The following is a 13,731-nucleotide window of genomic DNA, read 5'->3' on the forward strand; positions in this document are numbered from 1 at the left end:
GAGAAGTTCCTCTTAAGATATTTACAAACAATAGTTTAAATAACAAACCATTCAAAATCTTTTGTTTATTAGACAGATCATAATTCCAACAGAAATGAGCTCTTACCACACTTGGAGGTGGAATTCAAGTCTGTTTAGTACTATATTTGCATATTATAGGTTTTATACACTTCAATCGTAGTTTCTTGTCCCCAACAGAAAGACCAGTCCAATGGGAGAAGACAGTCAAAATTATATGACTGACTGTATATATTACACTAAAAGGTAGAACTGATTTTCCAAGCCTAAATTAGCCTTCTCACAAGTGAGTGCTAATACTCCTTTCATAGAGAAAATTTCCAAGGTAAGATGTATACGGTCTTCTCCCATAAAGGGCCACCTAGATCTGGATCGCATTATGTCTACTGAAGTGAACTAGAGTTAACTACAGGGTGACGCTAGCTTGTATCAGCTTGTAAAATCCTATCTATTTCCAGCATCCATTCTTTATGGACACACTTCTGTACCAATGCCTGAGCCCTGCCTGACAGAGCCTGCATACCCACAGAAATATTCAGTCTAAGACGTAGCTCGTAACAGTGCAGAAGAGAAATAGCTTCCTTAACACGTCATTTCTTCAGCACAGATTTAGAAGTCCTTCTACTACCTTCCTGAACCTTTGAAGGACAACAAATGTAGAAACCTGATTTTCAAAATTAAACACATCCACAGCCTACAACAGTGCTTAAATACCTGTGATTTGCAGCCTGAATTAATCTCATAGACAAACATGAAACTGTCCCAAGAATCACTTTGATTATGCACTGTAAATACAGGTTACCACAGGAAAGCTCACCAACTTCTAAGCTACCTAAGGAAAACCAGCCATTAAAACCACTTATAAATAGAATATAGGAAGAACAAGATTATATGGGGGAGATACAGAGGAAATAGTTCAGTGCTGTCTACAGAACTACTGACCAAAGCCTGCTTATTACATTTAAGGAAAATCACACTTCAGTGACAGAATGCACCATTTGTAGCCCGCTTTAGTTTTGACCTTTGAGAAGGAGTCCCCAGAAAATTCCACAGCCTACAAAACAGAGCACGTAACAGCAAAAAACCTCATATTCTTAGGTCAACAAAAGGTTCCCTAGCACAAGTTGTCACTACTCCAGCAGCAAGATTTGTCCTCAGCTTTGCTACCTGCACATCAGGTTTTAAAGAGCTAGTTTTTCTTCCAGAGAACAAAGCACACACAGGATCAAGCAGAAAACACAATGACTGCTATTTGATGGAGGAGGTGGGGACTCTGCCACTGAAAACGATTACAGTAAGTCTTAAACAAAGAGGAACTGCTGCATCTGTTTGTCTTGAGCTTGCAAGAAAAAGAACAATAAAAGGAAAGAGGGTGAAAGAAACCCATCCACTTATGCTCCCAGTGCATGCAGCTGAAATTAAGTCTTTCATTTCTTCTGTGAACAAATCCACAAGAGCAGACAGGTTTTGCTGAAACAATTCTTGGGTCACAAATAGGAAACAATTAGTTCAGCCAATCTCCAGAAAAATACAGAGACCATGCCAAAGAAAATCTTGTTGGAAGCGATGTTTTCATCCCAGTCAAAGAATTGTTTCCCAAGCCAAAGTTCTCCTTTTTTTACTACCCTACCAGTTAACAGACATGACTGCAGCTGTATCAACACAGATGCCCTGACCTAAAAGGATTTCTTGAAGATCAAATAACAAAAAAAAAGCAGAATCGTGAAGTATCAGTAGTTAGAAGAACAAGCAGTCTCAGTCCAGATGAGAGTGTCTGCAGGTAGGCACAAAGAAAGAACTCAGAATATTGCCTAAGCTCTACAGAGTTACGTTGGTCATTATTTCAACCTTGTGAAATCCTAAACCTGCAAATATAACAAATGATCTTTCCACCATCTATCTTACTTTCAGGACTGTTGACTGTTTGAGGAAGTTGATCTCTTCCCTGTTAGTTTGTCTTTTAAGAACAGCGGTCTGCAGGACCAGTTCAAAGCCAGGGATATGCTAGTGCACTGCAGTCATGCCAAAGGTGCGTAAATCCTCCATCAACCACAGACATCATTCCACTCCAGAACAAGCGGGAGGCTTCACGTTGCTTCACCCCAATGACAAAATTTTCTTGATGACATAGGAAAATCAGACAATTCTGCTCCCACAATTAAAATAAAGGCTTCGATGGTCAGACACACGAAGTAAAAAAGATAGTTCTGCTTCTCTTGCTACCTTGCTGAGCTCCACCATAAACAGAACAAACAGATTAGGGGTTGAAAGTCTACTAAAACCTCGAACAGAGACGGTAGCTTCATGAACCAGTTTTCTAGAAACAGAGTAATACAACACTTCTACAGTGTAAAGCAGCTATTAATACCATTTAAAATTATGGAAACTATATATTCATACAAGAAGATAGTTCTGCCTTGTCCCTATTCTGAAGAGCAAAAACTTCCTGCGCTTCTGCAGCACAGATGCACAAGTATCTCATCTTCATGGACTTGGATGGACGCAAAGTTCCCAGGCAGTTTTACTTTACTGAGATGACCAGTAATCCTCTCTGTTTTGATGTGTTTATATTCAATAGCACTCAACATTGTCTGTAAAGATGAAACACTATGTACCTTTTCTTATAAAAGTAGGCACCAATTTCAGTAGCACTGGTAATCTTTCAACAGGTAAACAACCTGATAAAGAACTCAGTGTCAGCCTAGCTTCCATATAGCATTATGTTTTTAAAATACATTTCCATAATTTCTTTTTATTTCCATGTTATTTCCTTCTCCATGATAGAAGAATACCACTTTCTGGAATCACTGTATTAGGACAAATCCTGCATTTTAAAAAATGCCTTTTAGTTAAGACAGGTTTGTAATCAACAGTGGACCTTAGTGAGATAATTAAGAATCCAGTGCCACAAAGGATTACTATTTTCATACAGTTGTTTGTTTTATAGACCTTCCCTCACCCTAACCAGAAAGCAGGTAGCACTTTATATACTTGGGGTTTCTCAGTCTGTTGACATCTTGGACTAGAAAAGGGATGTTATTTACTAGCGACATACGATTTTTAACAGGTCATCCACATGTGCACTTACATGATGGGTGCATCCAGTCTATCAATTAAGACTTTAAAAAAACAACCCTTGCTGTATCTGCAGAGAGCAAGGCTGCATCCCACCTTGACTCATGCATGAGTACGTAAGATGAAATAGACCCAAACCTCTTCAGTTCCCCTTCAATCACAGGCTTAAAGTATGATCTTGAGGGTCATTTTCAGAGAAGGGATAGCCAGCATAAAGTGGATATACGCATGATATTGTAAATCTCAAATAACACTTCGAATTAGGAACACTTCTATCTGAATTCAGTATTCACAGTGTGATCAACTCCAATCATGTACTCCGCACATTTACATTAAGCTTGAAAGAAGTCCTTCCTGCAAATAGGAATTGCAGGAATGCTCTAACAAGCACTGAACCAGCTCTGAACAACCCAGGAAGCACTGTTCTGTCACAAAACCGCAACGAGAGCTCAAGCAGCAGCTATCTAATGGCATCAAGGAAGGAGGCATTTCTCAGTGCAGTCACTTAAGAACCCAGGCTTTCTCTGGTGACCACCAGAGCTTCGTTGTGAAACACAGAACCAGTTTACACTTCTTGCAATTCACTCTTATATTCTCTATGTGGAAGATGGTTTCTCTGGTTCCATCAGTTACTGTGAACAGGCATGGTCTGAACAGCCTGGTCCTATCCATACAGGAAGAATGATTCCTGACACCAGGAATCTGAAGGTCTGCTTTGGCTCGAGAAGTCCATGCACACACAGAACAGGCTGACAAGTGGAAGTACTACAAGCACAAGTGCTTGCATTTGTGCACAATAACCCCACAGTGCTGCATTTTCTCATCCAAGTAGCAGAAAGAATCAGAATCTGGTTCTGATTCCTGATTTTGAGTCTGTATGGTGGGCAGAAGATGAGGGGAAAAAAAGGCTTCCTGAACCAGACACAGCCTCAGAAGGTGGTCATGCTCTCTGGAGAGAGATTGACTTGAGTGGCAAGAAATTATGTTAGCCTGTTAGTAGCACCAATCTGAGAGATTGCAATGCAGCTACAAATGAGAAGAAAGGGAAGGTGATACTCTCAAGTCCCACGTACAAAGCTGACATGATGCACAGTCTTAACACGAAGAATACATTCAGAGCCCAAGATTTATTTCAAAGCTTTGGCATTGACATGGCTAGAGGCAGAGTTTTCATGTAAAAAGTGAAAAGGAGTATTTTCATCTTCCAACTTCCTCTTACCACTATGGAGTATAACTTCCATCTCTGAAGCTGGTACTGCAGACTGAGCCTCACAAGCCCACAGCAACCACTAAAGGCAAGAAGGCTCCTATGGTCATTCCATAGAAGGAACTTGAATAGTTGGTCCTAGAGAGTGCCCTCAATGCACCTGGCTTTTAATTGCCAAAAAAGTTTTCTTTTAAAACCAGCAAATGCCTCAGTATTATGCAGTTGACTCTGCTGGGAATCAAGGCTGGATCAGCATCTTTCTTAATGATACACTTTTGGAGTTCTATGTCCTTGTCTTTATAAGCTTTCTGATTTGAAGGACCAGCAAATGACAAGAAGCATATAATGAAGAACTGTTTCAAAGCAACAAAAATGAACAAAGCTTCATATAGGAATCTGCAGAGTCCAGCTGTCACATACAGGAAACCAAGTGCACAAAATTTTAAGAGAGCTTTATATAGAATTTACTGGGTGATAAAACAGACTGAGGAATGATCAACATTAAAAATCCCAAATTGTGGATAAGAGAAAAATGAGAAGTTGTAAGTGTAAGTGAAGGAAAGCCATGCTGTCAGAGTGCTGGCTATGGAGTACTTCACCTCAACTGCTGGAAGAGCATAGGAAATGGCAATGGATATTCTCCACCACATATATTCATATACAGAGGATGGGAGAGTGGAACATGAGCCAGAGCACTGGGGAAACAGCAGATCTTCTTTTTCAGCTCGCTTTTGCCAGCCCGGCACCATTATTTATGGATGGTGCAAAAATTAAAATGTTCCACCATTCAAAGCAATACACGTTCCCAGGATGAACTCCTGCACTAAGACAGAATAGGGATGCCTACTTTGTTCCCAACATAGTAACATAGTTTCTCTGGCACTGGACATTATCTGTTAGATTTGCTTCCAGATTATTAAGATCTTTTCCTTTAGAAGACCATGGCTAAGCAACACAGACAAGAGCTTTTCCCAGCTGTTTGCTGCTCCACTTCCAGTCAGGTGGGATCTTCCTGAGGAAGAGGAGTGAGCATGCCTGGGAAAAAGAAACTTTCAGAGTGCAGGTCAGGGCAGGCACAGGGAAAGTGAGCACAGCAAACAACAAGCCCACCAAAGACTGGGAGACTGCTGATGATAGCAGCAAGCAGACACACAGCATGCCTCTGGGGCGACAGTCACAGACCTTTCCTGCAGTGAAAAAGATGACTGAGTTTGCTGCAAGAGAGGGGAGAAAAAAAAAAATAATAAAAAAAAAAAATCACTGAAAGGTTAAGAAAGCAAGCCTTCCTTACTGTAAGGACACAATAGAGATTTTTTCATAAAGCCTTTTATTTCTGGTCTCTAGAATAAAATACAAGTTGTCTATTTTAAGTAGCTACAGTTCTACTTGTTCTAATTAAACCCAGCCTCCCAGTTTAAAAGCTTTCTTCATCTCTCTAGGAGGTCCGCAGCAAGGCACACCTAAGACATCCTCATGCCCCAGTCATCGTTTTCCTCTCTTCTGATCAAAATCTGTTAATAAAGAAACCCAAAGAACATAAAAAGAAACACAGAAACAAGGAAGAAGGCAACAGAAAATTTGAGATGTAGTTTAATAAGAGAACGGGAAAAAAACCGCAAGGGAAGAAGTACCACTCCAATTCTAGTCAAGAGAACCAAGGAGAAATTATTTCCTTCACTTCCAAAAAGTAATATTCTCTCAACTCCATCTGCTGGTCATAAGGATAACTGTGAGACAAAGCTGGTGTCTGGAAGCCAAACTTCACACATGGTACTTCTAACCCATGTAGAAATAGTAGATTTACTGGTATGTCCATGAAGAAACCACCCATCACTACCCTTGGAATACGTAGCACTGCAGACACTGCAAAGCTTCAGCAAATTTGATGGAAAAGTCTAACAGGGTTCTTTCCCACTGACAGCACATCCCAGAGTCTGGGTACTCTGAAAACAAGAGGCTCCTGGCTTCCATACAGGCTGCACACTGTACTGAGTGCCAAAGTGCAGAGCATGGCTCACTTCCACAGTCCAGAGATTTTGCATGATCTCACCACAGCAGAGCATTGCCAGTCCTGCATCAAACAATTTAAGTGACACTGAATCTCACTAGTGTGTCACCAAAACTTCCATCAACGTCAGAAGCAACATCTTTCTTTTGGAAACAAGTCATTTACTCAAGATTTCCAGCTGCCCATTCTGTAAGGAAAATTGATTGTATTCTGTATCAGTCAGACAAAGCAATAGCTAATATGTTGTTCGGATCCACAGTTAAGAAAACAAACAAAAAATCAATCCATCTGGCTGGCACTGAAAATTAATACCTTAATGCTGACCTTTTAATCATTTTAATACCATAAGTTTTGTAACTTCTTTCCTCATTAAAGAGATTAAACCAAAGGTGCTTCTCAGGGTCTAGTGTAAGGTCATGCTTGGAACAAGGGCTGGAAGATGCAATAAACCAATGCTTCTGAGAACCATTTCATTTGGGAGGTGGTGGTGGGGGGAACAGAGAGTGTGCTGTTCTTAGAAGAGTGGTAGCTTGAATTTGGATTTTAAAAAAAACACTGCTGCAGCAGAGGTTTATCCTGGCTGCCAGCATGAGGGGTTATGCCTGGCAGCGGGAGAAGTCCTGGTTAGTGTTTGGGATGGGGTGCCACACATAATGATGCTAAGAGTAATGTGGGTTAAAAAACACACTTATCTTTTGCTTTACTTCTTCAGCATACACATAAGGTTAGAGAGAAAGGCAAAAGATTGAAAGGAGTATTTTAAAAATGCCTTGCTTTTCAGGACCAAGAGGTCTTAAGACAACAGCTGCACCTTTCTATTTCCTCTTCTCTTATTTAGACAATTCTTGGTGATAACCAAGGTGTTTAACGTCATGCTGGAATCTGGTTTCCTGCCTCAGACATGCCACATATAACCAATGTTTTCATTCACATGGGTTTGTCTCTCTCATGGAATAGTAGTTTTGGAGCCCTTTAAGATGAGGATAGTATAGAGGGCTGGTTTAGCAACATATGTGGTTCCAATCATCTCACAAAAAAACCTGGAGGTCCTTTTAAAAGGATGTAGTTGGTCTTTCACTTGCCGTAGTAGATAGTGTCTAAACTGATCTTCCACCGGTTCATTTTTGATAGACGGTTGTGGAACGCTATACCCTTTTCCACTTCACTCCTGCCTCCTTCAGGAAACACGATAGACCATGTCTCCAGCAGACCACACACAAGGCCAAATACATTAAATCAAACCACTATCTCTAGGGTCCTAAAGCATCATGGGACATAGCAAATGGCAAAGTGATTGCAGCAAGAAAGCATGGCGTAATAGTTCAAACACTGCAACTCTGCTCTGGGGAGCTGCCTCTGTCACAAGCAACTTTTCCCAAGTGCCATTTGGGTCATACTTTAGTTGCCCAATGTGAGACACAGACATCACTTCCATGAGTTGTGGGAGCACACATCTAACCAATGTGAATGTTATTTTACCCTTAGATAATGTCTTAACATATGAAATGAAGGCTTTACCAAGCCAGAGCCTACAAACCTGAAGCTCAGAATCAGCAGATTCTTCCAGTCTTATTCCCTTTATGCCTCTCAGCCTCGTGTTTAAAACTGGGGCAACACATCTTTATCTCAGAGAGGCACTGTGAAAATTAACTAATCCGAAGTATATGCCTGCTCCAGTGATGACTACCACAGAAAAGACCGTTTGGAAGAGACTGGCTGAGTGATATATATTACTACATACAGTCAACAAGGCCCACAGCTACACACTGAGCAGCAAAAATAGAACAAAATGTTGACTATATGCTCTTTCAGAGGGCACTGTTCATATTGTATGCTGAATAAAGCAAAGTCCCTGTGGAAGGAATAGCATATGGCCATGTATGTACTATTACCAAATAATTACATTGCCTTACCCACTGCTGCCAAGTAAAGGTTAAATTTTAACAAGTCTGACATTTCCTTTTAAATTCTTGGCGTTGCAATAAAAATGTTTAGATGGAAACTTCAGTTTTTAGAGATGAAAGTTCCACGCCCGTCAGGACCACAATCACACTCTAAGCACCCCATGATCCATAAGCAGGGTTGAGACCTTTTGGCTCGACAGTACAGATGTCTGTCAGCTGAAACGGCTATTACTCTCTGTATTGGCTTGAGGAAGAAAAAGATATATTGGACATACGAAGCTTCTGACACCTGAGAAACAAAGAAAGATGGTTTCGATTGTCTTGTCAGAAGACAAGTGCTATTTCTGACATTTTGAAGAAACTGCAATTGATAGTACTGAGAAAGTAAGTTTCCCTTACTTTCCTCTGTCTCTCGGACAAGATGGGAGAAAGGAAACAAAGTTTTTTCTTTTACTTCCTCCCCCACCACTAGACAAGCCTTGATGGCAAATGCCTTTTTTTATGCCACCTGAATACCTGCCATTATATCCTTTACTAGTGAGTGAGTACATTAAGATTTAGGCTTCCCAAAACCTGACATTTAAATGAGCACAAAATTAGGCTTCAGAATCATTAGGTTCAGAAACCACAAGATGAATACAGCACTTTGGTCAGATTTGCAGGTTCTCTGCAGAACCAGGGCAATAATTCATTTGCTTTACACCTGATGCAAACTTAAAGTATTTTAAAAACAAAATTAGAATAGTCATGCAGCAAATTGTCTTTTAACAAATATTCTCATGAGTGCAAATACTATTCTGAACATGGTCTTAAACCTAGTCACCAGCTCCTTTCCATAATCATAAGCAGTAAATAACACATGATATTAAACAAAGATTTCACAGTGTAACTAAAGGAAAATTAGGAAGTGGTCCTCTAAAATCAGGAGAAAAGAGGAAGTTTATTACATCCTATTCCCTCTCATATATAGCCTTGTTAGAGATAGGCAGGTAGCAAACTCACTGATGGAAGGACAAGCATTGCTTGTGCCAAGAAATAGCTGGGTTTCTAGTTAAATTTAAAAAAAAAAAAAAGCAATTTGCATCTTATGGAAGGTTTTACAAGTTTCTATAGTAACTGCTATCATGTATAAGAATATAAAATGCAACAAGCTGGAGTTTCCATAGAAACGACACAAGCAGTCTGATTAATACGCAGACATACTGAGACAAATGGGAATATTTAATTTCACTTTATAAAGAAAACTCTAGTAAACAGACTACTATGAACTTGGGCAAGGTATCCTAATAAGAACTATTCTCATAAGCCTGTGAGGTGCAAGTCATGCACAGTATAAACTGAGAAGCATGTGGTGTGTTCACCGTATTAGATACAAGGGTATGAAAGGTACTATTTAGTTTCAGGAAGTTGATGATGTATCCAACACATTCTAATTGATTTAGGAATTTAAACCTACAAACAGCACTTACAGAGAAGACATTTTCATCTGGTTTGGAACTAAATGTACCAGACAGAATGAAAGGATGCAATGCAATTCTTGTAACAAAACACTGTGATTGCTTAGAAAGTTAAATGACTGCATAAAAATGTACACAAACTTTCTACACACGCTGAAGAGTGGTAGTGAGGAACCATGAGGCAACTCTGATGTTTAAATGACCATGGAGAACTAAATAGCCCACTAATGTTGCAGAAGCCATATCACCCAAGAATTTAGAATGCACTACCAAGACATAATGAATAAGGGAAACAGGCAGGTACAACTCACCATATTTGGCACACTGGTGACGGGAGTACTCTTGATGTCGGCAGGAAAGGGAGACAAACTATTCGCCATGCCTGGCTTGTTTGGTAACTGAGGATTCACTCCTGTAGCTCCCATCTGCTGCCCTCCAGTTTGACTGAAAGGCTGCCCAAAGGGACTAGTGTTACCTGTCATTCCCATCTGGAAAAGAATGAATGAAATTATAATAATTTCCTTGATTCTGAAGGGACATTAAAAAAAAAAAAAAAAAAGAAAACATACATCAAATATCCATCTTTGCATTCACACAGACCAAATTCTGGTTTAAGTCACTCAACATTAAAATCTCAATTTCACAACTTTAATCACATTTTAATTTAATTTTTTAAAAAAATATTTTACAAATTTACACAGCTATGTGTATCTGAAGTCTTGCATTTCAACTTACAAAATCATTGTGCAAATGCAAAGGAGAAAACAAGATTATCTTTCTCAATCTGCATTGACAGAAATTAACGTTTTCCAACACCACAAAAAACTGCTGAAAACCAAACAAACCTCAAATCCTGTAATAGTTTGTGCATTCTGTGCACAAAGCATGACTTTATACATAGACTAGATGGGAAGGGAGAGGAATATAAAGAGGCATCTAGGAAATGCTTATCTACTTGTGTTTTGGTACTTGAGGAAAAATGTCTGAACAAAAGGACATCTAAGGCTGACATCCTTGACAAATTACACTCCGAAACTCCTTAAGAATAGCAAGCAGAAATACGACTCCCCCTGAATGAGTGAAGACAACACTGTCCATCCAAAGAGCCATTTTGCCTGAAGAACAGTCTCCCAAGAGAAGTGGTGAAATTTCTATTACTTGAGTCCGTTAATAGTACATTGGACAAAGGTCCTGAAAAGACATTTTAGCAGGAATTTACTTCTTTCAAAGAGGATGACTAAGACTAGGACCCTCCTTCCCCCGCTCCAAATAAAGAGGAAATAGAAGTTGACAGATCATGTTTGTGTTCCCTCCTGCCTTGCACTGGGAGGATTTCTAGACGACTTTATCACCTGTCAATGTCTTAAATATAAACCCAACCACTGAGCAAGTCTTTATTTGAAATATTAAATCCTATTTTCCCCTTCCTTTGACCTCCCCAGCCTTTCCTTACACAACACACTGGTTTTCCATGGTCCTGGTCTTTTCACTTCCCTTACCAGCAAGGATTCAGGAGGACTATGCCCGTGGCTGGAAGAGGGACCATGCACATCAGCTTATCAGTGTAACAGCCTCATAATAAGGAATTGCTCAGTGGTTGCTTTTTCATGCTTACAGGAATCGGACTAAACGACCAGTTGATGAAGCACTGGTTAAGAGCAGTAAATTGTATCGGAGCAGAGTCCAATAAACACAATTCGACTGTGCCTTGTCCTCTTTGTCAGTGTACTTTGTACACTTGGGTTTCAGACAGCTGGCCCAGCTGCACTCAAAGTAGCTTTATGTTAACCTGCATCCTGGAGAGTGACTGCTGATAGATTCAGGACTTTTACAACTGTACAAAATGTTGTATCTTTATAGAAGAATCTGACCCACTATATACACATTAAAAAAAAAAAAAGCTGTTACTTGGCAATGTAAGAGGTTATCATGTATGTGCTGTGTTCCAGAGTAAAGCTGAATAATTCAAATAGCATCTAAGACCAAAAAACCCCAATTGCTTCAGAGCATCAAAAGCTTAGTAATAAAGACTGCTTTTAAAGAAAAGTGGTATTGACTACTATCACATTGCACAAGTATCAAGAATTTTATTTTCTGTATTTCTGTGTTTGTTTTGTAGGACTGTATGTTCAAAGAAATTAGTTTTTTAAATTATTATTTATTACAACATGATTTTGGCAGCTTTTCTCTGAAGAATTAATAGCAAAGTATTTAATAAACTTACCCACTCATCTTAACCCGCTATTTCAGACAAGGCATGAGAAAGTATTTATGAATAGCTTGGTATCGATGATCCTATCAGATTAACAGTGAAGAAAACTTCTGAAACTAGAAGTGAGATTCTGAGAAAGTAGCTTAATGACCAACTATTTGAACCTTTCAGAGGCCAGAAATAGGAACATTAGCTGTTTGGCTGTTATTCTGTTTCCCCTTGTGTCTAAATCCCCAACTACAAACTACATTTGTCTGCAGAAGGACTTGGCCCTTCTAGTCTTCTTTGAACTTGCCTGCAGGTTTGGTGGAGTTTTTTTTTAAATTGAATAATATGTTGACTATCCTGGCTACCACCGCTATGCTACAACTTCCTATGAGCCCCTACAGCCACCACAACCGCTGTGAAAGCACAGTGGTGAGCCCGAGTTGGGAGACAGAAATGCTGCATACACATGAACCTATTTCCATGGCCCTACTTGGGGCACACCAGCCTGCAGGAGACGGTGCAAGCGAAGTCCTTCTTAGACCTTGCAGCTTAAGGCTGAAGCGCATTCAGCCACTGGGGAGGAGATGGAAAAGATTCAGTGCAGACAATGAAGTTGCCTAACACGGATGTGCTGAGCTTGCGCAGCATAATGTTATAAGCCTCTGGCAGAATCTTAAACGCAGCTGAATTTTCAAAAAGCAAAAGAGATTTTCTTTAGGCAGTGAGAACGCTAAGCAAATTTTACACCAAATTTAAGTTCTTGCTCCAAAAGAAACAGAGAGGTGTTAATCTCATTTCATTATCAGGAAAGATTAACTTTTTTTTTTATTAAAGGAAAAATGTTTAAAAATGGATTTTAAGGAAAAATATTACAAATGTTTCAGACAAAGAACAGAGAATTTCTTTTTAAGTTTGTTAAAACTCTGAACCACTAGAACATCCCAGAAGCACCAAGGAACTGCAATCCTAAGAGGTACCACATGGTTGGTTTATCATATTTTAGTATTTCCTTTTCAATAGATCTTGTTATTAAACATATCACAACTCAGTACAACAACAAAGCAACCTTTCAAGTCTTCCAAACTGAGTGCTTAATATGATGAGTATGATTTTTCCTTTTCTAGGTGGTCATTAAGTAATAAATACTTGACTGAAATTTTAAGAAATGCCTTGCTGTTCTTTGACATCAAGCTGAAAGCAGAGTAGCTTCCATTTGAAACCTTGTGCTTTTTTTAAACCTTATCTCTCCCACATTTTCAATGTCTAATGTATTTCAAAGTCTAAAGCTGTGCTTTAGTAAGTGAAATGAACCTAAGGCTAAAGTTACATCAGTCTACGACTTTAAAAAAAAAAAAGCAGATAGTTTGATAACACTGTAAAACATTAGACATGGCCTTTAACCTACACTTCATTTTTGTAAATTACTGCCACTGAAACAAACTGCAGAAGACTTTTTTTTGTTTGAAGTCCATCTTTAAAAAAAATAAAAATAAAAAAATCTGAAAAGGTGGAAAGACCTATCTTTCTTATGTGGCAATCCCTGAAGCAGACATGGAGACAAAAATCAGACGAGACCATGCACGACTTTATTAAAGCTCACAGATGTTTGTAGTTTTAGGGTTTTTTTAAACTCAGTTTTGCCTCAGAGGAGTTAACCTTATTAACAGGACTGTGATTTCCAGAGACTAGAAGAAGCGCACAACACAATGCAAGAACTGGTCTAATGAACTCTTACTTATTTATAACAGTTTTCAACCAAGTCTGGGATCGACAAGGAGTTTTAGTGGCAGAACAACCTGCTGCCAAACAGCATTAAGATCAACAGGAAGGCAACAAATAGGAGGTGGGAGAAAAGGAAGAAT

The 13,731-nt window shown here is 39.3% G+C and overlaps 1 protein-coding gene across 7 annotated transcripts in view; it reads right to left on the reverse strand.

Annotated features, from left to right (window-relative positions):
* LOC115335526 (CREB binding protein) overlaps nt 1-13,731 on the reverse strand; it is a 99,075-nt gene that overhangs the window by 51,383 nt on the left and 33,961 nt on the right. For all 7 annotated transcript variants that reach the window (XM_041120392.1, XM_041120390.1, XM_041120391.1 and 4 more), the window contains one exon: nt 9,981-10,157. In XM_041120392.1, the coding sequence (XP_040976326.1) occupies nt 9,981-10,157 (177 nt within the window). The remainder of the gene's footprint in view (nt 1-9,980; nt 10,158-13,731) is intronic.

This window comes from Aquila chrysaetos, chromosome 25 (assembly GCF_900496995.4).
Source record: "Aquila chrysaetos chrysaetos chromosome 25, bAquChr1.4, whole genome shotgun sequence".
Classification (NCBI taxonomy): Eukaryota; Metazoa; Chordata; class Aves; order Accipitriformes; family Accipitridae; genus Aquila; species Aquila chrysaetos.